The sequence below is a fragment of the Hyla sarda genome, chromosome 4 (genome assembly GCF_029499605.1).
Source record: "Hyla sarda isolate aHylSar1 chromosome 4, aHylSar1.hap1, whole genome shotgun sequence".
NCBI lineage: Eukaryota > Metazoa > Chordata > Amphibia > Anura > Hylidae > Hyla > Hyla sarda.
In genome coordinates this window covers 184237421-184264925 of record NC_079192.1, presented here as the reverse complement: position 1 = coordinate 184264925, position 27505 = coordinate 184237421, and the positions used below count along the sequence as shown (strand labels likewise).

The following is a 27505-nucleotide window of genomic DNA, read 5'->3' as shown; positions in this document are numbered from 1 at the left end:
CTTTTGTGGAGTGGAGTGTCCTGTTTGTTTTTTCTGTGTCCCAGTGTGAACAGTGTCCTATGTTACCTGATCAGTTTGTGTTTCAGCTCTCAGTTCTTCCACCCATCCCCTGTATTTCGTGGATTCTGCTGTATTTCTGTACCATTCCAAGTCGTGCTCATTTCATCATGTCTGCCGTTTATCTGATATCTGGTTTATGAACTGTTTGTTAATACACTATATTCTGCCCTGTTAGTATTTGTATCTTGTCTGGTATATCTGGTTGTCTAGTAGTTCTCCTGTTTCTGGCCTATGACCGACTATGCTTATTATTTGTTTTTACGCCACTGCACTGTAGCGCAGGGAGGGACCGGCTCCAAGTTGTTGATCCATAACATGGATGGATGAGCAAGTAGGCAGGGAGAGAGAGTGTTTTTAGGGTCAGTTTAGGGCTCACTCTCCCTGTCCCCCGCTGTTGGCTTCGTTGGAAAAAAGACAATACAATGAATCATCCCACAAGGGTGAGCCATATTCAAGGAAAAAAACATAATCAGATATACAGTGGTCCCTCAACATACGATGGTAGTTCGTTCCAAACGACCCATCGTTTGTCAAATCCATCGTATGTTGAGAGATTCGTGCAATGTAAAGTATAGGAAGTTATACTCACCTGTCCCCGCCACTCCGGACCGCGTCCTCACCGCTCCTGATGCTGTCCCGTTGCTCCGGCGTCTTCTTCGGGATCCTCCGGCTTCTTCCGCATCTTCTGCAGGGTCCGGGCCTCGCTTTCTGGTGACATTATAACGCTGCTGCGTCGGCACGGCGTGCGTAGCGACGTAATAACGACGCCGGAAAGCGAGGCCCGGACCCTGGAGAAGATACAGAAGACGCCGGAGGATCCCGAAGTGGACCCGGAGCAGCGGGGATAGGTAAGCAAACCTGTCCGGGATGCTTAAACTGCTATCCGACAGCAGCTTAAGCATTTTGAGCTGTCAGATAGCAGTTAATGCGATGGCCCCGACATATAAAAGCATCGTATGTCGATGCTGATATCGACATGCGATGGCCTCTGAGAGGCCATCGTATGTCGATTTGATCATATGTCGGGGCCCTCGCATGTCGGGGGGTTACTGTACTGTATGAGCTTTATGTATGAGAGAAAGTATGAGAGAAAGTACAATGTCTAGTAGCGCAAAAGAGGGGGCAACAACAAGAGGCATACGTAACCCGGACACAGAGAACAGGATTAGACAATGAACAACATACCCAGGGGTTTCAATCCATGGGCCCCATACAGACTCAAATTTACGCATGATTTTTCTCTTAAGATATAAACCATTTTCCAGTCTAATATCATTTAATTTTACAGTCAATTCGGATATAGTAGGTGGGGAAACCCGCAACCATTGCTGTGCAATCAACTTACGAGCTTGGTACAAAATCCTACTAATAACAACGTATAAGCCACCATCCTCATCCAACCCATCCAGATATCCTAGTACACATGTCAATATGATATAATGTCACTACAACATCAATGTTATTTTTAGTCCAGCAACTTACCGCATATACTCGAGTATAAGCTGAGTTTTTCAGCACGATTTTTCATGCTGAAAATGCCCCCCTCGGCTTATACTCGAGTGAACTCTCTGCCTGTCAATCCCTTCTCAGTGGTCTTCAACCTGCGGACCTCCAGATGTTGCAAAACTACAACTCCCAGCATGCCGATGGCTGTCCGGGCATGCTGGGAGTTGTAGTTTTGAAACTTCTGGAGGTCCACAGGTTGAAGACCACTGCGGCCTTCGTCATCATCCAGACCCCCCCCGCCTTTAGTTTTCTACTCACCTCCCCTCGGTGGGAAAGAAGGGTGAGCTGGTCCGGCCCATATATGCTGCAGGGACCGTCCGGTGGGGAGGGTTAGTCGTACTGGGGGGGCCCTCTTCTCCGTGCTCCGGGCCTGCCCCGGACTAGTGACGTTGCCTTGATGACGACGTTGCCTGTGCGTCGTCGTCAAGGCAACGTCACTAGTCCGGGGCAGGCCCGGAGTGCGGAGAAGAGGGCCCCCGGTGAAAATGGACAGCCCGGTACGACTAACCCTCCCCACTGGACCGTCCCTGCAGCATAGATAGCCCGGACCAGCTCACCCTTCTTTCCCACCGAGGGGAGGTGAGTAGAAAGCTAAAGGGGGGGGGGGGGGGTCTGGATGATGACGAAGGCCGCAGTGGTCTTCAACCTGCGGACCTCCAGAGGTTTCAAAACTACAACTCCCAGCATGCCCAGACAGCCGATGGCTGAAGGGATTGACAGGCGGTGAGATGAAAGGGGGGGGGTGGATGATGACGGGGTCTGGATGATGACAGGGGTCTGGATGATGACGGGGGCCTGGATGATGACATGGGGGGATGATGTATTTCCCACCCTAGGCTTATAGTCGAGTCAATAACTTTTCCTGGGTTTCTGTCGTGAAATTAGGGTCCTCAGCTTAAATTCAGGTCGGCTTATACTCGAGTATATACGGTACTATTAATGAGAAAATGATTCTTGTCCTACAACATAACTAGATCAAAATATTGTTTTAATAAACATAACTGATAATTTTTGTTTAGTTACAAAAGCTAAATTATAGTGACTTCAAAATAAATTGGATGTTTGCAAAAAGGAAAAAAAATTGACAGAGACAGGAATGCTGGTCGGAGATAGCTACATTTCCCCAAGGTACCTGTCAGGTGTAGCTACCAGGTTTACGGAAGTGTATATCTCATCCAGGGAAAGCTGGGTGAGATATAAGAAATCCAATATTACTCCCATACAATGCACAAAAGTGGTGACTAGAATAATATAGCCCATCTAAGGGATTACAGTTAAAGGGTATTCCAGGAAAAAACTTTTTTTTTTATATCAACTGGCTCCAGAAAATTAAACAGATTTGTAAATTACTTCTATTAAAAAATGTTAATCCTTACCATAATTATCAAGCGCTGAAGCTGAATTGTTCTTTTCTGTCTGGCAACAGTGCTATCTGCTGACATCTCTGCTTGTCTCGGGAACTGCACAGAGTAGAAGAGGTTTTCTATGTGGATTTGCTTCTACTCTGGACAGTTCCCGAGACAGGTGTCATCAGAGAGCACTTAGACAGAAAAGAACAGCTCAACGTCAGCAGCTCATAAGTACTGAAAGGATTAAGATTTTTTAATAGAATTAATTTACAAATCTGTTTAATTTTCTGGAGCCAGTTGATATATAAAAGTTTTTTCTGGATAACCCCTTTAAATCCAGTGACTCAAAGGGGGCATCTTCTATGATCAGTCATTTTTTTTCCTATGAATGAATGGTGGAGCAGAGAGCTGACCGCTCCAGCTACGCCATTTTATCTTACTCCATATGCGTCCTTGTGAGCGTGTTGGGATCCCATCCGAAATGACGCCACATCCAAATCGTGGATGGGAGACATGTTTTGACCAAAAAATGAGCTAAGAATCTCAATTTTACTTTTGTGATCAAATATAAAGGGCTGCTGCAAACGTCTGTGTTTAACATACTTTTACCATATACAAATAGGGGGAGATTTATCAAAACATGTCCAGAGGAAAAGTTGCTGAGTTGCCCATAGCAACCAATCAGATCGCTTCTTTCATTTTTCAGAGTCCTTTTCAAAAATGAACAGCACTCTGATTGGTTGCTTTGGGCTTTGTTTTTTTTCAGGAGAAGTCGAGTAGTTGCCAAATGCAGTTAGAATCTTTTGTCTATAGGCAACTTCTCCACTTTTTTCCTTACTCCAACTTTTATAGATCAATCCCACTGTGTCCCCTAGAAATAGAAGGAGACTAGGTTTCTATTTAGGTTGCCTTCACATCAAGATTTGGGGATACCCCGTCAGACCCGTGCCAAACCCAATTCATTTCCACGAGTCAGGTAGTGACTCCAGTTGAGTCATTTTTGGATCGTTCTCATTTTTTGTTGCCAGACTGAAACCCATGGTCTGCTGCGGTTTCAGTCCTGCAACAAAACCTGATACAGTATAATAATGAGCCGACCGGAGTCACTAGCTGACTCCTTCTGGCTCATTGAAATGAATGAGGTGTGGCATGGTGAGGATACAACAGCAGCAGTGTTTAAAATTCTCCTGCTGGAGCCAGCTGCCTTATACCCTAATGCTGACTTATTGTTATGTGAATTCTGCCTTATTAGAAGATGATGAACACCAGAATGTAGGGTGTGAGTGCTTATACAGCCCTTCATACTCCACAAACAGGTCACTCTTTATAGATTGACTATGGTGCAAATGTGTTGCAACGTAAGCACCCAAATACTGTACATGTAGTCACAGCCATACAAAGTGGGACAAGATGTTTGGCCAAAGCTAAAGGGGGCAAATTTGCCTGTCCATATTCAATGTGCTGTATTCAGGTGAAGTTTAGATCATATTTTCCAATTTTAGCTACAAGGAATAACATAGACGCAAAATTATTGTATCAAGAGTGGAAAATTGCTGTCAGAACTTTGCTTATTTTCTTGGAGAACAAGGACTGGGCATGTTAAAATGCAACAGGCAATTCCTGAGGTATATTTTAAGGTTTTGTCAGGCTGCCAGCATACCCAATAGTTAACCTGCTAAAGGGGTACTCCACCCCTAGATATCTTATCCCCTATCCAAAGGATAGGGGATAAGATGTCTAATTGCGGAGGTCCCTGATGACTGGCGATGAAGGGGGCGGAGACTTGTGATGTCACCCCAACCCCTTGTGATGTCACATCCTGCCCCGCCCCCTCAATGCAAGTCTATGGGAGGGGGCGTGGCTGCAGATGACAGGGGGTGCTGCAGGAGAGATCAGACATCTTATCCCCTATCCTTTGAATAGGGGATAAGATGTCTAGGGGCAGAGTACCACTTTAAGGACGCAGGGCTTAAATTTCAGAGCAGCGCTTGCTTCAGAGCAGTAAATGTCGGCTACTGTCAGTAGCCAGAAACTCACCGCTAATAACGTGTAGCGATCCTGCTGCTGCCTGTCATTAACACTTCAGACACTGTGTGCAATTGTCAGAACAATTAAAATATAATGTTTACAACCCGCACGGTAAATGGCATACATGTAAAAAACAATACCAAACATTAAAAATATTAATTTTTAATCTTATCATATATCAGAAAACCAAAAAGTCAACTCAAAACATAAATGGTACTAATAAAAACTACAGATCACCACACAAAACGCCCTCATACTTCCATATATACGGAAAAATAAAAAGTTATAGGGGTCAGAAAAGGACATTTTTATGCATAACAATTTTGTTAAAAAAAGTTAGCCTTTTTAAAAGTAGTACAATAACAGAAAAACTATATAAATTGGGTATTGTTTTAATAGAATAGTATTGACTAACAGACTAAAGAACGTCATTTTTAACATGTGGTGCCTCTTAAAATAAGAGGAAGTAAAAATGACTAAAATGAAAATTGGCTGTGTCCTCAAGGCAAAAATGGTCTGTGTCCTTAAAGGAGATATCCAGGATTGAAAAACTTATCCCCTATTCTAAGGATAGAGGATAGGTTTTAGATCGCGGGGGGTTTGACCCGTTGAGACCCCCAATCTCCCTTACGGGGCACCCCGGCAGCCCGCACAAAGGGTGTGTGTCGACCACCGCAGGAAGTGGCGACTGACACGCCCCCTCAATACAACTCTATGGCAGAGCTGAAGTGCGGCCTTCGGCAATCTCCGGCTCTGCCATAGCGCTGTATTGAGGGGGCGTGTCGGCCGCCGCTTAGTGCGGTGGTTGACACTCGCTCTCTGGCCGGAGAGCTGGGGCCACGTATGGGAGATCGCGGGGGGTCCCAGTGGTTGGACCCCCCGCAATCTAAAACTTATCCCCTATCATTAGGATTGGGGATAAGTTTTTCAATCCTGCATATCTCCTTTAGGGTGTGTTCACACGTACGCAGATTTGATGTGCAGGATTTGATGCACAGGATTTTTTGCTGCAGATTTCAATGAAAACTAAATGATTGAGCACAGGTTCTAATCTGCAGTTACAAATCCTGCGCATCAAATCTGCACAGGATCCTGTATGTGTGACCGTACCCTTAAGGAGTTAATTGGCAGAATCTCATCGCTATCTGTGCTTGTTGCAGTTACCTTTGGAAAATTAGACTTGGCACATTTAACCATTTTGACTATGATGTAGCCCACCACTCCATCAACCTTCATGAAATGTTAAAAAAAACTAAATATAAGAGAATATTTAAACTGCTCAGAGCTAGTATGAAAAGAAAAACTTTATTAATGAGTTTTGTTTGTCTGTATACATTTACAGTCAGGGTTCTACCAGAATAATGGCTACATAAAAAAAAAATTACTATTTCATGACAAATATTTGTTTCCATAAAGGTACCAGAAAAGAGACACATGACTTTACTCAGGACACTAAAATAACAAACGTCTCGGTTAATCCCATTACATTTCTGTATTCACACTCTTACCAGCTTCAAGACAGGGCTCCAATTTGTTAAAATATTCTGGTGCTATGAGTTGCAGCAGTGTGTGAAACAAGTTGGTGTAAGGTAAACTGGAGAGAAGAACTAGAGACTGAAAAGAAAGCAGACAAATATGTATTCAGTCAGACAGGTACAGATTGTATGTAAAAAAAGACATGGTACCCAGTGCACAACTAGATTATTTAGCAATATGAGATGGTTAAAAGGACTATGGACTTGCACATCTAAATGTAACCCAAAAGGTTCGTTTATAAACAATTCTCTTTTCTAGGGCCGGTTCACATTATGTTTGTAGTGTACGGGTGCCGTATCCAGTTGGGAGGAGCGAAAACAGTCCGCTCCCGGATCCGGCCGGAACCCCATTCATTTCAATGAGCCGACCGGAGTCAAGCGCTGGCTCCGGTTGGCTCATTTTTGCCCCATATACGGTTCTCTAACCCGACCTAAATCCGTGGTATACCACGGTTCTAGTTCCGGTGGGTAAACCGTATATGGGGCAAAAATGAGCCGACCAGAGTCAACGTTTGACTCCGGTCAGCTCATTGAAATGAATGGGGTTCCGGGGTACGGGAGTGGACTGTTTTCGCTCCTCCCAACCGGATACAGCACCCGTACACTACAAACGTAGTGTGAACATAGACTTAGAAGGATCAGTCTCAAAGACCTGAAGGGTATTCCCAACAATAGAATCATTTTATCTGCAAGAACGATGTAAAATATATTGTAAATACAAATTTTGCTTTGTATGTTAAATAATGCTCTGCTACAGTAAGTTCCCCTTATCCTACCTGTCTTTTGTTATTAGCCATGTCCTCCTCTATTCCACTCTTTAACCATTCAAGCAAGTATGCTAATAATCTTGAACTCGCCTAGCCCAGCTACCTGTGTGGTCGAGCCGTGTCGGGGGTAGCGACCTGGGTGTCGCCTGCCGCAGCAAGCCTATCCTGCCTTGCGGCCGGCTCTGGTGAAGACCAGCGGCACCTTAGACTCCGCTCCCTGATACGGTCCGAGTAATCAGCCACACAGGTTAGAGGATCCACATCCAGCTCCATTACAGTTATTCTGTTTTTCAGCGCTTCCATTCTACTGTGCCTTTAACTGCTATGCAAGGGATAACTGTTTTCTATTGTGAAGTTCTGGTGGATAGCCACATGTCTCCATGAAGCCAATCAGGGGAAGTCAGTGTTGCCTCCACTCTAGTCCCCTGGGACTAGGAGGAGACATAAATTGTTTAGTAAGTCTGGGTTTTGCTGGAGGTCAGAACACACCTGTAGTCTGAAGTTCCCCACACCTTAAAGGGGTACTCCACCCCTAAACATCTTATCCAAAGGAGGTGACTACATCCGTCACGCCCCCTCCATTCCATTCATTTTTAGACATGAATGGAGGGGGCGTTGTGTGACATCACAAACACAAAAGCTCCAAGAACGCTGCAGTGCCGGCCCGGAGATTTCCAATCTCCTGTCCTCATACCTTCAATGAGGGTAGGCCCCGACAAAGACCATCTAGTCCAGGGGTCTGACACTGGTGGCCCTCCAGATGTTGCAAAACTTCAGCTCCCAGCATACCTGGACATGTCCAGACAACCATTTGCTGCAGCTAACGGCTGTCAGGAATGCTGGGAGTTGAAATTTTGCAACATCTGGAGAGCCACGAGTTTGAGACCCCCTGATCTAGTCCCAGACCTAGCGGAAGTTCTTACAGATGGATCCCCCTACCGAGGTGCAACCACAACCCATATGGCGCTTTAGGGAATAGAGAAAGTATGACAGGCCCTATAGCTACTGGATTAGGGTACAGGCAATACTCAGTGCCATATCTATCCCTGTGATGGACTAACGTCTGGGGATGCTCTGCCGGATGCCCTCAAGTAAGTGGAGTCTCAGCTACGCCCAGGGAAATGTAGGTGAGGGAGAGGAACCTTTCAAGTTTTCACAGACTGCCCCTGTTAAGATCTTGGTGGTAAGCACTTCTACAGGAACCCAATCAGCTAAGTACCCAGTCAAGTATAAAAGTCCTGTAATTAAATTGTCTTTAGTCAGCCCCAGTCCAGTCAGAGCACGCAAAATTTGTACCAAGTGAGCATAAAGTTTAGAGTCTAAGTAACTAGAGGTACTTCAGCAGGTGACTGTGCCTGCTCACTAAGCTCAACTTCTTCAGCGTCACCAAATTACTGCAACTTTGTCTGTGACATCTGAACTGTAACCTGTGTTCTTTCGACCTGCAATACTTAAATAACATTTAAAGTGGTTATCCAAAATACTGGCTTTTGAGGGTTCTTTTCTGGGGCTTTGATACAGATAACCGCTCACTACTTATACACATAGATCACTACTTATACACATTTATACCACACTCCTGGCACCACAAACTGACAGCCAGCCGAGTATCCCTAGCATGCTAATATACATTATACTCAATCCACCACCTACCAAACACGTGCAGTTGTTCCATCCATACACTTAGCTTACATGGTGAGAGTTAGGGATATTGATTATTTAGAGCCGATACCGATAACCTGTGAACTTTCAGGCCGATAGCCCCACATTAGGTTGGAAGTATACAGTGGGGATCAAAAGTTTGGTCACCCCAGGTAAAAATTTGTATTAATGTGCATAAGGAAAGATGGAAAAATCTCCAAAAGGCATCAAATTACAGATTAGACATTCTTATAATATGTCAACTAAAGTTCGATTTTATTTCCATCATTTACGCTTTCAAAATAACTGAAAACAAAAAAAATGGCATCTGCAAAAGTTTGGGCACCCTGCAGAATTTATAGCATGCACTGCACCCTTTACAAAGCTGAGACCTGCCAGTGTCATGGATTGTTCTCAATCATCATCTGGGAAGAACAGGTGATGTCAATCTCAAAGGTTTTAAATGCCCAGACTCATCTGACCTTGCCCCAACAATCAGCACCAGGGGTTCTCCTGAGCAGTTGTCTAGAAATCTGAAACTGAAAATAGTTGACGCTCACAAAGCTGGAGAAGGCTATAAGAAAGCAAAACGTTTTCAGATGTCAATATCCTCTGTTTGGAATGTAATTAAGAAATGGCAGTCATCAGGAACAGTGGAAGTTAAAGCAAGATCTGGAAGACCAAGAAAAATATCAGACAGAACAGCTTGCAGGATTGTGAGAAAAACAATTCAAAACCCACGTTTGACTGCACAATCCCTCCAGAAAGATCTTGCAGACACTGGAGTTGTGGTACACTATTCCACTATAAAGAGATACTTGTATAAATATGGTCTTCATGGAAGAGTCATCAGAAGAAAGCCTCTTCTACGTCCTCACCGCAAAAATCAGTGTTTGAACTCTGCAAATGAACATATAGACAAGCCTGATGCATTTTGTAAACAAGTTCTGTGGACCGATGAGGTTAAAATTGAACTTTTTGGCCGGAATGAGCAAAGGTACATTTGGAGAAGAAGGGGAACAGAATTTAATGAAAAGAACCTCTGTCCAACTGTTAAGAATGGGGGTGGATCAATCATGCTTTGGGGTTTTATTGCAGCCAGTGGAACAGGGAACATCTCACGAGTAGAAGGAAAAATGGATTCAATAAAATTTCAGCAAATTTTGGATGCTAACTTGATGCCATCTGTGAAAAAGCTGAAGTTAAAGAGAAGATGGCTTCTACAAATAGATAATGATCCTAAACACACCTTGAAATCCACAGGGGATTACATCAAGAGGCGTAAACTGAAGGTTTTGCCATGGCCTTCACAATCTCCTGACCTCAACATAATTTAAAATCTATGGATAGACCTTAAAAGAGCAGTGCGTGACAGACAGCCCAGAAATCTCAAAGAACTGGAAGACTTTTGTAAGGAAGAATGGGCAAAGATACCTACAAAAAGCATTTACAAGCTGTGATACTTGCCAAAGGGGGCAGTACAAAATATTAACTCTGCAGGGTGCCCAAACTTTTGCAGATGCCATTTTTTGTTTTCTGTTATTTTGAAAATGTAAATGATGGAAATAAAATCTAACTTTTGTTGACATATTATAAGAATGTCTAATCTGTAATTTGATGCCTTTTGGAGATTTTTCCATCTTTCCTTGGCTTCTTTATGCACATTAATACAAATTTTTACCTGGGGTGCCCAAATTTTTGATCCCCACTGTAGTTCCCCACATTAGGTTGGCAGTATAGTTCCCCACGTTAGGTTGGCAGTATAGTTAACCACATTAGGTTGGTAGCATAGTTCCCCACATTAGGTTGGCAGTATAGTTCTCCACATTAGGTTGGCAGTATAGTTCCCTTACATTAGGTTGGCAGTATAGTTCCCTTACATTAGGTTGGCAGTATAGTTCCCCACATTAGGTTGGCAGTATAGTTCCCTTACATTAGGTTGGCAGTCTAGTTCCCCACATTAGGTTGGCAGTATAGTTCCCCACATTAGGTGCAGTAGAGTTCCCTACATTAGGTTGGCAGTACAGTTCCCCACATTAGGTTGGCAGTATAGTTCCCCACATTAGCCTAGCAGTATAGGTCCCCCCCACATTAGGTTGGCAGTATAGTTCCCCACTTAATGTTGGCAGTATAGTTCCCCACATTAGGTTGGCAGTATAGTTCCCCACATTAGGTAGGCAGTATAGTTCCCCACATTAGGTGCAGTACGTTCCCCCACAGACATACAGCCTCCAGTCATATACAGTGTATGGCTGGAGGCTGTATGGATGTGTACTGCCCCACTTCAGTGCTCTGACCACCACTCCTCCGGTCACGCCATAGCAGTAGGTCCCGGGACCGGAGGAGCGGTGGTCTGAGCACCGAAGCTGATGTGCCGCTGGTCACTTACCATGCTGGCCAAACTTGGGCCGCAGAGCGTTGACGGTGGAATCCCTGTGTCCCAAAAACATCTTTTGGGACACGGGGATGTCCGGGCCGCTTATCGGCATTATCGGCAAGATAATCGGTCGATCCCTAGTGAGAGTGCATGGTTGTTGACTGTTGCTCTGCTATGGCAAACATGACAAGCATTCAATTATACTGGGAAAGGTAGTTTAGTGTGCAGGTAAGCTTAAAGGGATTTTTCCATGCAGCACTGGGGCACTAGAAAGAAGGCTGAGCCTGTTATATGACACTGCCGCTCAACCGATCCCCAGCTGAGGAGGGACATCACTGCAGCCGGTGATTAACTGAGCACAGTGTTATTTGTCGGGCCCCAAAACCAGAAAGAAGACCAGGGCCGGAGGACAGGAGATCGATATCGGCGACACCAGGGAAGCAGCAGAAGGTAAGTTAAAGTTAATTTTTTTTTTATTGGTTGCAGCTCAGGCATATAGGATTCATAAAAAAAAGGCTTGCTTGCCCCTTTAACACCAAGGCAGATTACATGTCCACATCCACTGCAGTTTGGCAGGAAAGGTGCCTTCATTGCTGCCATATTAATCCGCCTCAAGTCTAATAAACCAGACATGCTAACTAGAATATAATAGGGCTCTTACAATAGAAGATTTTCTTTCTTATAGAAGCTAAATAAACTACTCATGTTACTAAATATAAATAGCTTTTGCGATTTACTTTATTGGTTGAACAAAGTTAAAGGGGTACTCTGGTGGAAATCAACTGGTGCCAGAAAGTTTAACAGATTTGTAAATAACTTCTATTTAAAAATCTTAATCCTTCCAGTACTTATCAGCTGCTGTATACTACAGAGGAAGTTCTTTTCTTTTTGAATTTCTTTTCAGTCTGACCACAGTGCTCTCTGCTGACACCTCTGTCCATGTCAGGAACTGTCAGGAGCAGGAGAAATTTGCTATGGAGATTTGCTCCTGCTCCAGACAGTTCCTGACATGGACAGAGGTGTCAGACAGAAAAGAAATTCAAAAAGAAACTTGTATTATATTCATCTCAGTGTTGTTAACACCTATGTGCCAAATCATTTCATACAAAATCTAACTCCTCACCTTCTGAAAGTATCCTCTCTTCACAGAACTGTCTCTCACCTGTCGGAAATATACATACCCAAAATAATGGGCAGTATCCCTCTGTAATGACAACAGCAAACAGTACATATGTTAATACATAAATAGAGTAGATAAATGCAAAAAATGTATTCATGGTATTCACTACTATAGGCTTGAGTGTACAATTTATAATTACATGTTCTTTCACACATATAGGATCCGCTGCGGGTCTGAAGTTGTAAAATCTGCAGCTGTGGATCTGAAGTTGTAAAGTCCTCAACTGTGGATCAGCAACTGTTGATTTTACAAGGCAATTCTTATGTATATTTGACTGCTTTGTAAAATCCACATTTTTCAACTGCAGATCGGCAATTGTGTGTAATCTGTCAGCTTTATTTGCTGCTAAGAGCTGCAGACACCATTGTCTAGTTGTACCAAACTGTACTTTTCCTGGAGCTAATTGTGGTGCCAGACTTGTAAAATTGCCTTTATATTTCTCAGCCAGGTGTCAAGAAGGTGGAGCCAAGCTGCTTAAGTACCACACCTGGCTCGCTTTCTTACTCGCTCAACTCCCAGCCACTCCTTGACTGATGTAAAGAGAACTGTACATGAATCATGGAGGATATCAGAGGTGAAGGAGAGCAAGTAGGCGAGCCAGGCTGTGGCACTTGAGTAGCTAGGCTCCACCTCCTTGACACTTCACTGAAAAATAAAACGGCAAGTATGACAACCACCATCAACTTCAGAAAATGCTGTTTGCTAACTGATATGGTATACCTTTCCCAATATGCTGTGGTTTTTCTGCACCCTTAATGTAACCTATGGACTGTTTTGGGGTCTCTGACCTCTTGTGATGTTATTTGCTGTTCATTCTTGTCGCTTTTGTTTATTGTATGAAAAACAAACATTTTCAATAGAAAATTACAGTTTAAAAAAAAGAAAATGCTGTTTACCAGCACATAAAGCTGACAGATTCCCATTAAATACCAAACAAGGTAAGAAAGAGTTGTTGCTGACACTTAATATAAGATCCCACCAAAAAATTGTAACAGCAACACAAAAGTAGTGCAAATGTATACAAACTTTATGAACAAATCCATATGATAAATCCATTAAAAAAATGTGGAAAAGGCACAATGCACATAGCTGGATAGATAGCAAGCAGTACTGGTATAATGACAAAATAAAGGTAAAGAACATCCACATGTAAAAACATCACAATAGACCTGAATGTGAGGCACCCTGACGAAGCGCACTAGCATGAAACGTACATTGGGGTAAGTGCAAGTGGTACATGGCTCTGCATTGGTGACCATTCCTTCTATTCTTTTGTATCATCCACTATCTGGCATTAGCCTTTACACACCTGCATTCAGGTCTTTTGTGGTGTTTTTACAAGTGGATGTTCTTTACCTTTATTTTGTCATTATACCAGTACTGCTTTCTATCTATCAGCTATGTGCACTGTGCCTTTTCCATATTGTTTTTAATGGTTTTATCATATGGATTTGTTAATAAAGTTTGTTTACATTTGCACTACTTTTGTGTTGCTGTTAAACATTTTTTTATTCCCATTAAAGAAACATAGGGAAGATTTATCAAAGAACAGGAGATTAGTTGACCATAGCAACCAATCAGATAGATTTTTTTTCATTTTTAAAAAGACCCTTGAAAAATTAACGCTTGACTCTGGCTGCTTCTGCTCTATCGTTCCTTTGCACAAGGTTTGATGAATCTCCTCCATAGTATCTTTTCAATTTGAGAGAGACAGAACATTCTTAAGCTCTATTCCCACTGGCATTATGTGTTTCCTTTTTTTTTTTTTTTTTTTTACGATCCATGCTAGATATAATTCATGTGTTTTGATTCATCTACAACCTCTCTCAATGGCACCAATGACGTACAGTGGGTTTGCAAGCTTTCTATGTCTTTTATACCGCTCAGTACAACACAGCTATTTTGCTCATCAAAATGCAACAAAAGCCTGAAGTAAAAAAAATAAACTATCACATGTGGGAACTTATAGTGTAATGTATGTTTACAAGAGGCCAAATATCATATCTGACAGGGTAAAGTCAATAAGTGAGCTTACCTGCAGAGTGACAGGGGCTTCCAGATTATATTTCTCAACATCATGAAGAGAATTTCTATGTCCTGCTGAGCGACGCATACGAAATGTAAACTGTGTGTCACCCAGACAACCTGCAGAAGAAATATCATAAAAAGTGGCAGAACATTACTTTAGTTTGTATGAATAATGTGATCTGTCCTTTAATGGGACCTAGTTGCAGTACCTACCGTACCACAGCCACTATATGTTAATATGAGCACATGTAAACAATGAAGAGGCTGCAGTGCTCAGCCTGGGCACAGCAGCGCCTTCATACAGCTCGGAGAGTCAGATCCCCACCAATAAAATACCCAGAAAAGGCTTCTTTCATACTGCCGTTAGGACACGGCAGTGTGACAGCCATCGGGGGAGCCGGGAAGAATAGTGGGAGAAAATATACTGCTTGCGCCTTCTTTTTTTCCTGCTATTCCCAACAAAAAGCTACGGCACCCGACAGCCCCCATAATAGTAAATGGAAGTGGTTGGGACCTGTTGTTGCCCATTGCTCCCCATCACGAGAACAGTCGTTAAAGGGAAAAAAAAAAAGAGACTTTAATGGCCGTTCGTGACGGGGAGTAATGGCAGTGTGAAAGAGGCCTAACCCAGATCATGGCAGTATTAAGTTTCCTGTGGTATTTTTGGTATTTCTGGTCTTGGTAGACTTGGGAAGGCAATATTTTCTTCTTATATACTAGTGTTATTTGGTAACTTTGTTACTATTATATTGAGGTATACAGTATTATTATGCTTCGAAAATTGCCTTACATATGTTAACTCTATCTATATGTAATTATTTGTTATACCCTATTAGTGTTACTGTGGGGGTGTCCAGGGCAGGTGAGAGCTAGTGCTGGAGAGTAGCTAGGTGGGTGGAGGCATGTCAGATGTCAGAACTAGGGGGTGAGGCAGTTAGACATATTGCAATAATTATTTTTAATAGTAGTGCATCTTTGGAGTACGGGGTATCCAACCCAAATATATTTATTTCTATTTTCTAAAGTATTAAAGGCCTGCTGTCGGAATCCGCTATTCGGAGATCAGTTGGCAACTCCATCAGAATGACTGGAGTTTAGCAGAGAAAAAAATAGTGCATGCATTAATTTTTTTTCTCCACTAAACCCATTCCGGTAACCAGCTCCGGCCTCCGCCGCGATCCTCTTCCTGGTTGCCAATGGTCGGTGAGTCATATTACACTCAGCCAATCACTGGCCGCAGTGAAGTCCCGCCTCGGCTGGCGATAGGCTGAGCAGCAGTGTGACGTTTTCGATCCCCACACCAGGAAAAAGACCAGTGCCGTATATGTATACAGTGGGTTCGGTGAGTCAGTCCCGGGGGTTTGGCGGGGGAGATCGCAACAGGACAGGCAAACCAAGCAATTGCTTGGGGCCCCGAGCTGGCCCGGGGCCCCGAGCAGAGCCGGTGTTTGCCCGTCCTGTAGCGACGGGGCAATTCCCCCCATCACCATTAACTCTCTGCGGCCCCACGTTAAGTTTAAAAAACGCAGGGCCTCCGGGACATACCACACACCGGGACGTCACTGATGTCCCGTGCGTGCGCCCATGGAAATGAAGGTGCCGAGGACTGGAGGATAGAGAAGGAGGAAGACGCGCGCTGGCCAGCTTGGTAAGTGACGCACGGCACGTCATCTTCGGTGCTCCGACCACCGGTCCCGAGACCTACTGCTATAGCCGGAGCGGTGGTCGGAGCACTGAAGTGGGCAGTACACAGGCATACAGCCTCCAGCCATACACTGTATATGGCTGGAGGCTGTATGTCGGTGGGGGAACACTGCCTACATCAGTCGTCTTCAACCTGTGGACCTCCAGATGTTGCAAAAAAGCATGCTGGGAGCAGTAGTTTTGCAACATCTGGAGGTCCGCAGGTTGAAGACTACTGGCCTACATAATGTGGGGGAACACTGCCTGCCTAATGTGGGGGAACACTGCCTGCCTAATGTGGGGGAACTCTGTCTGCCTAATGTGTCTGCCTAATGTGGGGAAACACTGCCTGTCTAATGTGGGGGAACTCTGTCTGCCTAATGTGGGGGAACACTGCCTGCCTAATGTGGGGGAACACTGCCTGCCTAATGTGGGGGAACTCTGTCTGCCTAATGTGGGGGAACTGTCTGCCTAATGTGGGGGAACACTGTCTGCCTAATGTGGGGGAACACTGCCTGCCTAATGTGGGGGAACACTGCCTGCCTAATGTGGGGGAACTCTGTCTGCCTAATGTGGGGGAACTCTGTCTGCCTAATGTGGGGGAACTCTGTCTGCCTAATGTGGGGGAACACTGCCTAACTAATGTGGGGGAACACTGCCTGGCTAATGTGGGGGAACACTGCCTGCCTAATGTGGGGGAACTCTTTCTTCCTAATGTGGGGGGACACTGCCTGCCTAATGTGGGGGGACACTGCCTGGGGGAACACTGCCTGCATAATGTGGGGGAACACTGCCAACATAATGTGGGGGAACACTGCCAACATAATGTGGAGGAACACTGCCAACCTATTGTGGGGGAACACTGCCTGCCTAATGTGGGGGAACACTGCCTGCCTAATGTGGGGGAACTCTGCCTGCCTAATGTGGGGGAACTCTGTCTGCCTAATGTGGGGGAACACTGCCTGCCTAATGTGGGGGAACTCTGTCTGCCTAATGTGGGGGAACTCTGTCTGCCTAATGTGGGGGAACTCTGTCTGCCTAATGTGGGGGAACTCTGTCTGCCTAATGTGGGGGAACTCTGTCTGCCTAATGTGGGGGAACACTGCCTGCCTAATGTGGGGGAACACTGCCATTGTTGGGAAAATGACATGAGAGTGGCACTTGCCAAGGTAAAGCCACGCATTTCTGAACTGGTCTCTGAAAGACAACAGCAGAAGTCACACTGATTTGCAGTAAGTATTCATTATGTTTTTGTGTGAAAATCATGTTTTCATGGTTTTGTTCTTTGTTCTTAATGGTTTTGTTCATTTTGTGCACCTATGTATAAATATATACTTAAATATATACATCCTATGTTTTGAATTTGAAAAAATCATATTTTATTTTTCCAATTAAGAGGGGTTCGGTGAATGCGCATATGAAACTGGTGGGGTTCAGTACCTCCAACAAGGTTAAGCACTACTGCTCTCGGCGGACCATGTTATACTGTATATGAATAAACTAAACAAATTATTAATTCGAATTATGCTATTTTAGTCTGAATTTGAAAATGAAATATTTTATTACTCTGTTACACTTTATTACTACATATTACTCTAGTGTTCTTTTGTGACTTGTTCCTTTAAAGGGTAACTCCCACCATCCTATTTTTTATTTTTTCTGTCCCTCCCTTTTATTTTGACTATATTAAAAATGCTTTTTGTCTGCCTGGCAGTGTGCTCACCACCAGGCAGACTTCCCCAGCAGGCACCACATCACTGATGCCTGCTGGGGGGGGGGGGACTTCCGCCCTTAGTTCATCTACACAGGGTGCCTCCAGCTGTTTCATCACTACAACTCCCAGCTTGCACTGACATCTATTGGCTGTCAGGGCATGCTGGGAGTTGTAGTATTGAAACAGCTGGAGGCACCCTGTGTAGATAAACTATTAGTCACATGCGGCGCTAGCCCGTCCCCTCCATCTCCCTCCCCCCCGCGCCATACCCTGTTCCCTCCATCACAACCCCCCCCCCATTACACTTACTGCAGAGTCCGGCAGCGGGCGTGCAGGGACAGCGGCGGCGACGAGGCGGCGGTGGAGGCGGCGGCGATGTGCGGGAGGAATTGCCTCCCAGCCAGTAGCCGGGGAGCCAATGCGCTCACTCCCTGCCTGTCTGATTGACAGGCAGGGAGCGAGCGCAGGCTGAATGAAAAAGGACCGATGCCCGGCCGCATCAGTCCTTTTTCAAGCGTGACGTCACGCCAGGCTGCAGCCGGCCACTAGGAGGGAGACCCCCTAGTGGCCGGTTTTCAAATGTAAATTAAACAATTTTAATTAAAAAATAAATAATAAAAGTATATTAGAGATATGTTGTAGTACATAAGTACTACAACATATCAAAAAATAAAGTTGGTGACAGTGCCCATTTAAATTTTGGCCTGCCTACCTGAATAGGAGTCTGGGAAGGACAGATAGCAGATGCTGGTTTTCTGAAACAAACAAGAAAAGGTAAACATTTAGGATAAGATGCCAAACAGACCTAATAAAACATGAGTACATCTGTGTATATTCAATCATTATTATAAACATTATTATATTCACTATGGGAGACTTATGGCCCTAATCATTCTAATAGGAATACTCTAGCAAGCCTCCTTTACCATAGCCTTCAGCTGTCCGGGCATGCTGGGAGTCATAGTTTTGCGACAGATGGAGGCACCCTGGTTGGAAAACACTGCCTTAGATGCTCCAGCACTTGAAAAGGATGAGAGTGTTTCATAAATGTTTTGAAGAACATTAGAAGTTATCTCAAAGTTCTATGAGCGGAATATATAGGGCTCATGGCACTGGGGGTAATCTCAGTCTTTTATATAGGGATGAGGCCTTTTAATCATTCACAGTAGAAAGTTACATTATTCCATTATATGTATTTGGAGTTAAAGGGGTACTCCGGTGGAAAACTTTTTTTTTTTTTTTTTTTTATGAACTGGTGCCAGAAAGTAAAACAGATATGTAAATTACTTCTATTAAAAAATCTTAATCCTTTTAGTACTTTTTAGCAGCTGTTGGAATAGTCCAGCAAATAAGAATAGTATTTCCAGATGGTGGATTAATGTAACATGAAATTAATATTAACGGATAATTGGAGGTCCCGCTCTGGTGGGCTGCTTTGTGAGCGCTTGCATGTGCCGCCACGTCTGGTTCTGATGGAACTCGAACCCAGTGTATGACGTGCTCGTCTGCGGTAAATCGGAGGTAACCGAAGTGGATGGTTCATGCTGGGTTATGTCGTGGTGATAGCGTGTGACGTCAGCAGTGGACGGAAACAGATCACAGTATCAGCAGTTCTCCCATAGCAGGCGGAGCTCGATAATGGTGAGAAATACCGGTGGCAGACGTTTTTTTGTATTAAAAACAATCTTTAGTGCTAGTTGGTATAAAAGTCCATAGAGCGGTCACTCTACACAAAGGCTAAACACAAAGGCTAAACATAAAGTAAATGACCCCTTCCTCAGTAGCTTTGCTGCCACCGGTATTTCTCACCATTATCGAGCTCCGCCTGCTATGGGAGAACTGCTGATACTGTGATCTGTTTCCGTCCACTGCTGACGTCACACAATATCACCATGAGATAACCCAGCAGGAACCATCCACTTCGGATACCTCAGATTTACCGCAGACGAGCACGTCATACACTGGGTTCGAGTGCCATCAGAACCAGACGTGCCGGCACATACAAGCGCTCACAAAGCAGCCCACCAGAGCGGGACCTCCAATTATCCGGTAATATTAATATCATGTTACATTAATCCACCATCTGGAAATACTATTCTTATTTGCTGGACTATTCCATCTGGTTTTCAAAATTACCGGACTATCGGTCACAACACAATTTTACTGTCTATTCATTTTTGTTTTATGCTCTCCACACTTATTCTTATTGCAACAGTTATTTTCCCCACAAGGGCCCTGTGTGGGAAATATTTTATGCACTATATTTTATGCAACATAAGCTGTACTTTTAATAAAATTTGGTTCATAATTGAAGCACGGTCTCAGTCAACCAATTTATTAACGTGAATACTGCCCTTGAGGTGTAGGCAATTTTTGTATCAAATATTTTATTTTGCTCTCGCACCTAGGGTATAGGTGTTTTCTAGCCTACATCACCTCGGCCAGTATATAATTGTGAGCTGCACCACCCACTTTCTTCTAATTTACAAATCTGTTTAACTTTCTGGCACCAGTTCTTTAAAAAAAAAAAAAAAAAGAAAGAAAGTTAATCAGATTTGTAAATTGCTACCTTCAAGTACTTATTAGCTGCTGAATGCTACAGAGGAAATTATTTTCTTTTTGGAACACAGAGCTCTCTGCTGACAACATAACCACAGTGCTCTCTGCTGACACCTCTGTCCATTTTAAGAGCTGTCCAGAGTAGGAGAAAATCCCCATAGAAAACATATGCTGCTCTGGACAGTTCCTAAAATGGACAGAGATGTCAGCAGAGAGCACTGTGGTCATGATGTCAGCAGAGAACTCTGTGTTCCAAAAAGAAAATAATTTTCTCTGTAGCATACAGCTACTAAAAAGTACTAAAAGGAGTAAGATTTTTTAATAGAAGTAATTTACATATCTGTTTAACTTTCTGGCACCAGTTCATAAAAAAAAGTTTTCCACCGGAGTACCCCTTTAAGTAGAGCTGCAGGGCTTACCTCTTTTTCTGTTATCTGGATGTTGTGGGGATACACCAGCTGGAAATAAGAGAGAGATAGTATTACACAATGAGCTAGAATCCAGCAGGTCAGGCTTGCTTGCACTTGTAGTTCCCCAGCAGCTGTAGGTCAGAGATGTCACAGCTGTAGACTCAGTCCTCTTCACTGCCTGGCTCTTGAGTCAGTGTCTTCCTCCATCTTTTGTGCGGCTCTGTAGAGCAGACAGGCCCTGGCCTCCACTACCTGCCATGTCTTCCACTCACATTCCCCAGAGCTGACATGCGGTGTATTATCATTGCCCACGTAATAAAAGCATATTGTTTATATTACCCCGCAGTCCTAAAAGCCCGCGATATTACCTCCATAGCCTGGCCCAGCTCTAGATCGAAGGTAACGACGCACACCCCGTCCAGCCATGCCGAGAAGCACTCCCAGGGCAGGCGGCTTCCTCTCGGGCTCTCGGGTTCCTCCATGATTCCTGTGTGCGCCTCCTTTCCAGCCCACTCAGCGCCGAGCATCCTCCTGTGTTACCATAGTGAGACCCACCCTGGTCCTGACAGCTCCGTGTGTACTGACAGGTTTCCACAGCTAGGGGGCGCTTCATAGCAATAATATCTCACCGAAGCTAAACACCGAGGTACCGTGAGGTTCGGTTCGGTGTGAGGATAGTACGGTGACCTGCATGCTGGATTGTGTAGTGTTAGGAGGGTAGGTTATCTCCATGCTGCCGTCCAGACTGTGAAGGTCCTATATATTATGTCAGCAATCACTATAACATCCTACCTGGAATCTCCTTTCTCTATATGTAACTACAGGAATCACCACAACCAGATAATAATCCTGGATAATATTCTGGATATAACATATGCCATAAATGTCGGCTGGGTTCACACCATGTTTTTGCAATACAGTTCCCGTGTACGTTTTCAATTTGAAAATCGTATGGAACCGTATTGAAAACCCATATGCATTGACTCTCCATTGAAAACCGTATGCCAAAAGATGCATCCGGTTGTGTCCGTTTTGCATCCTGTAAGGTTTTGTCAGTTTTTTCCCCGTAGCCTGCCACATTTTTTGGTCCGGGTGTAAAACCGCATTGAAACATATACGTTTTTAAAAAAAAAATTTTTTACATGGGAGTCAATGGGAACCGTACAGTACCGTATGTGCGTACAGTTCCATCCAGTTTTCACCATACAGTTTTTGACTTTGGAATTTTTCGGAAATTCGATCAAACAAGTGAAACTTTATTCATAATGGAATGAAAAATTTAAAACGTATACGTTTAAAAAAAACAAAAAAAAAACAGATGGAACCAGACATCATTTTTCAAACCGTATAAAGTGTTCAATCATATACGGATTAAAATTTGTACACACATTTTGTTACAGTTTAGCCCGGTTTTGAGGATTTTTTTTTTTTTTAATCAAAAACCTGATACAGGAACTGTTTTGCAAAAACGTGGTGTGAAGGGAAAAAGAGGATGTCAAAACTAGCAGCAGGAAATGTTCTAACAAATTAAAGGGGTACTCTGGTGGAAAACTTTTTTTTTCTTTTCATATCAACCAGCTCCAGAAAGATAAACAGATTTGTAAATGACGTCTATTAAAAAATCTTAAAGGGGTACTCCGGCACTTAGACATCTTATCCCCTATCCAAAGGATAGGGGATAAGACCGGTGCAGACTTTTTCTATTCCATCCTGCCCGGGCTGCAAAAAAAGACAAAACAAACTTTCACGTACCTTCCTACGTTCCCCCGGAGCTCCGCAACAGCTGATCGTTCGGCTGGGCTGTTTACTTCCTACTTCCCTAAGGCTAAGTTTCCACTTGGTTTTTTTTCTGGCAGTTTTTGGAATACTGCCACTGCAGTTTTTGAGCCAAACCCAGAAATGTATTCAAAAAGGAATAGGACATATAAAGGAAGGACTTACACTTCTCCTCCCTTATGGATCCACTTCTGACTTTTGCTCAAAAACTGCAGTGGCAGTATTCCAAAAACTGCCAGAAAAAAAACCAAGTGGAAACTTAGCCTTAGGGAAGTAGGAAGTAAACAGCCCAGCCGAACGATCAGCTGTTGCGGAGCTTCAAGGGAACGTAGGAAGGTAAGTGAAAGTTTGTTTTGTCTTTCTTTGCAGCCCGGGCAGAATGGAATAGAAAAGTCTGCACCGGACATCTCCTTTAAGGCCCAAATGGGCTGAGTCCTTAAGGGGTTAAGGAACATTTGCCCTTGCTATTTATTTTTAAAATCCCTAGCCAGAGCATTAAAAGTGAATGCCATTAAAGGAATGCTGTCAGCCTGTTCACCCACACTAAACCCAATACACAGAAGTCCAGCGAGGGGTCGCTTACCTAAATATGTCCCCCAAAACATCCTTTGCTGAATTCAGTGAATTGTGCGCGGGGGCGAGGTTTCCCCAGCTCTATTTACATATTCATTGTCTGTGACTCCACATCCTAGTAAAGTGGAGTCAAAGACAATAAATATGTAAATTGAGTAGGCAAAGCCCCACCCCCTGTGCACGATTCACTGAATTCAGCAGAGGATCTTCTGGGGGATATATCTCAGGACCCACTGGACATATATGTAAGTAAATGACCCCTCAATGCTCTTCTGTTCGCCCACACTATAACCCAGTGTATTGGGTTTAATGTGGGTGAATAGGCTTTCAGTTTTCTTTTTAGTCTAAGTACTACTAAATAATCCTGGAAGACGCAATGGCCTCAGGTTACTTCAATTTTCTATGACCTTTTCTGAATTATTGTAATGTGAAACCACATTCAACATACAATGCCACAGGCAGTGTCAATATTCAATGATTGTGCACATTTTATTGGGAACAAATGCATGTCACAGCAGATAGCACCTTTACATTTATTTCGCTTCGCTAAGAGGTGGTAATGCCACACGTATAGTTCCTGTGTTTGTTTTTCCAGTTCCTGTATATAAAAGTATTACCTTGGCACTGTATGGAGGAATTACTATAGCTGTAACTTCTGATCCAACATGTTGTGAAGCACTTTGATCCACATGACCTAATGACAGTTCACACCCCTAGTGATCAGATGACCTGAAATAAACAGACAACAATTTAATTCATGTTGAGTTTTTCGAAGCAGGAGCAGCAGCAGTTCTTTTCTCTTGCTTATATGATGCCCGTATGTGTTAATAGAGCTAACAGACATGGGTTATTCTCATGGCACAACCCATTTAAAGAGGTTTTCTTGTGGACGCTAGTCACCTAGCCACAGGACAAGTGATTGGTGTATGATTGCTCAGGGCTCTACCACTAAGAACCCTACTGATCATAAAACTGGAGGTCTTGTGTCCACTATTTGAATACAGCAGCAGTTAAACATGCATACTACTGCATTAAAGGGGTACTCCGGTGCTTAGACATCTTATCCCCTATCCAAAGGATAGGAATAAGATGCCTAATCGCGGGAGTCCCACCGCTGGGGACCCCCGTGATCTCGCACGCGGCACCCCTTTTGTAATCAGTCCCCAGAGCGTGTTCGCTCCGGGACTGATTACCGGCGACCACAGGGCGGGCGGCGTGTGACGTCATGCCTGCGCCCCTGTGTGACGTCACACTCCGCCCCTCAATGCACGCCTACGGGAGGGGGCGTGATAGGTGTCACGCCCCCTCCCGTAGGCATGCATTGGGGGGCGGGGTGTGACGTCACACGCCGCCCGCCCTGTGGTCTCCCGTAATCAGACCCGGAGCAAACACGCTCCGGGGACTGATTACAAACGGGGTGCCGCGTGCGTGATCACGGGGGTCCCCAGCGGCGGGACTCCCACGATTAGGCATCTTATCCCCTATCCTTTGGCTACGGGATAAGATGTCTAAGCACCAGAGTACCCCTTTAAACACTATGGACTGACTGAGCCAAATACTCTGCTCAGTTATGTCCACCAGTCATGAAGACTTGAATGGAAATATGCATACCTGATCAAAAATAAAAAAGACAACCATTTAAAGAAAAATGGGGGGGGGGGGGGAGTGCTGCAACAAAAAATTTTAAACAGTGGGAAAATTTTTTGAAAACCTTGTGAAGAGGAAGGTTGGTGCAGTTACCCAGAGTAAACAATCAGATTCCAGATTTTTTTTTTATATATAAAACTCAATAGGGGACATTTATCAATTGATGTACACCATTTTATAGTGTATTTTAGACAGTTGCCGTTTTTGCGGCTTTTTTCAAAGTAGTGGTTGTTTCAGGCATCGTGGACAACTTTATGCAGTGGGCATTAAGTTATCATGTGCAGCAAACCTACACCACCTAACGGGACACGTACAAAAGTGTCAGATGCCAGAACACAAAGCTTGAACCAATCCCTGCAGCTCCCCTCCTCCCACGCCACATTTCACAAAGACACGCCCACCATTTAAGCCACACCTCTTTTATTTTTCCAGCATCGCCTGTCTTGCAAATCACGCCCATTCCCACAAAGCCACATTCTCTTCTATCAATATTAATCAATATCTTAATCACAACTCAGACCCACCTGAGGATGGCATATGAGGATGAGATCTGAGGATGGGATATGAGGACAGGATAAAAGGTCGGGTTAGAAGGACGGGATATGAGGGCGAAATGAGGATGGGATATGAGGTTGGGATATGAGGAGGGGATATGAGGATGGGATGTGAGGTTTGGGATATGAGGACAGGATATGAGGTTTGGATATGAGGAGGGGATATGAAGACAGGATATGAGGTTGGGATATGAGGAGGGGATATGAGGTTGGGATATGAGGACGGGCTATGAGGACGGGATATGAGGAGGGGATATGAGGACGGAATATGAGGATGGGATGTGAGGTTGGGATATGAGGAGGGGATATGAGGACAGGATATGAGGTTGCGATATGAGGAGGGGATATGGGGTCGGGATATGAGGAGAGTATATGAGGACAGTATATGAGGACAAAATGAGTTTGAATCATGGCTGTGCGTGCTGGGCATATCAAGAAAACAGCGCCACGTAAGAAAAAAGTTAAAAGCACTTGTAATCAGCATCACCTGCACTATTAGCCTGAAGCAGCAGGTTAGTGCAGGTGACACTGCTGTCATGTTTCCCTTTAACCCCTTGGGGACCAAGCCCATTTTCACCTTAAGGACCAGAGCATTTTCTTGCACATCTGACCACTTTAAGCATTAATTATTCTGGGAGACCTTTACTTATGAATTTGATTCCAAGATTGTTTTTTCGTGACATATTCTATTTAAACATAGTGGTGAATTTTCGTCGATACTTGCATCATTTCTTGGTGAAGAATTCCAAAACTTCATGAAAAATTTGAAAATTTAGCATTTATTTTTAACTTTGAAGCTCTCTGCTTGTAAGGAAAATAGACATACCAAATAAATTATATATTGATTCACCTTAACAATATGTCTACTTTATGTTTGCATCATAAAGTTGACATGTTTTTACTTTTGGAAGACATCAGAGGGCTTCAAAGTTCAGCAGCAATTTTCCAATTTTTCACAACATTTTCAAAATCAGAATTTTTCAGGGACCAGTTCAGTTTTAAGTGGATTTGAAGGGCCTTCTTATTAGAAATACTATAAATGACCCCATTATAAAAACTGCACCCCTTAAAGTATTCAAGATGTGTGCTAGTTGTCCGTTTGGAAGCCCAGATCCTGAATCTAGAGGGGCGACTGGCAACAATGAGAAGCATTAACAACATGGAGAGGAGTCTCGTGCTCACTGAGCAGGCACTCTCGGGAATAGAGGTGGGGGAGGACAGTGGGACGGAGTTGCAGGACAATCAGGCAGTTAGCTGGGTTACAGTTAGAAAGAGGGGTAGGGGAAAAAGTGTCAGGGAGGCTAGTCCTGAACTGGCACACCCCAACAAGTTTGCCCGCTTGGCAGATGAGGGGGATGCCATTACAGAGCTAGCAGAACTGCAGCAGGATACCGCCTCTGACCGCCAGGGGGGTGTCTGCTCCAGTAAGGAGGGAGGGAGGAGTACAGGGCAGGCCAGACAGGTACCAGTGGTGGGGGACTCAATTATTAGGGGGACAGACAGGGCAATCTGTCACAAAGACTGGGATCGCCGAACAGTGTGTTGTCTGCCTGGCGCACGAGTTCGGCACATCGCGGATCGGGTTGACAGGTTGCTGGGCGGGGCTGGAGAGGACCCAGCAGTCATGGTACATATTGGCACCAATGACAAAGTAAGAGGTAGGTGGAGTGTCCTTAAAAATGATTTCAGGGACTTAGGCCGCAAGCTTAAGGCAAGGACCTCCAAGGTAGTATTTTCTGAAATACTACCAGTACCACGAGCCACACCAGAGAGGCAGCGGGAGATCAGGGAGGTAAACAAGTGGTTCAGAAGCTGGTGTAGGAAGGAAGGGTTTGGGTTCATGGAGAACTGGGCTGACTTCGCTGTCGGTTACCGGCTCTACCGTAGGGACGGGCTACACCTCAATGGGGAGGGTGCAGCTGTGCTTGGGGAGAAGATGGCTAGAAGGGTGGAGGAGTGTTTAAACTAGGGACTTGGGGGGAGGGAACCTACAGCAAAGAGGGGGAAGATGGTGTAGATAGAGAGGTGGGAATTATAAATGTACCTGGGGGTGGAGCGGAGGGAGGGGTTAGAATAGTTAATAGGAATAGGCTTCATAGGAAAATAAAACTTACACCC

The 27505-nt window shown here is 44.2% G+C and overlaps 1 protein-coding gene across 4 annotated transcripts in view; it reads right to left on the bottom strand.

Annotated features, from left to right (window-relative positions):
- DENND6B (DENN domain containing 6B) overlaps positions 1 to 27505 on the bottom strand; it is a 107364-nt gene that overhangs the window by 66026 nt on the left and 13833 nt on the right. For 2 of the 4 annotated variants that reach the window (XM_056573062.1, XM_056573061.1), the window contains exons 2-7: positions 23804 to 23915; positions 20847 to 20885; positions 18581 to 18623; positions 14479 to 14588; positions 12387 to 12467; positions 6452 to 6557 (exon numbers count right to left, since the gene is read on the bottom strand). In XM_056573062.1, the coding sequence (XP_056429037.1) occupies positions 6452 to 6557; positions 12387 to 12467; positions 14479 to 14556 (265 nt within the window). In that variant the 5' untranslated portion in view covers positions 14557 to 14588; positions 18581 to 18623; positions 20847 to 20885; positions 23804 to 23915. Of the gene's footprint in view, positions 1 to 6451; positions 6558 to 12386; positions 12468 to 14478; positions 14589 to 18580; positions 18624 to 20846; positions 20886 to 21205; positions 21426 to 23803; positions 23916 to 27505 lie in introns of those variants that run through there. The other 2 variants (XM_056573059.1, XM_056573060.1) reach the window with 2 other exon arrangements.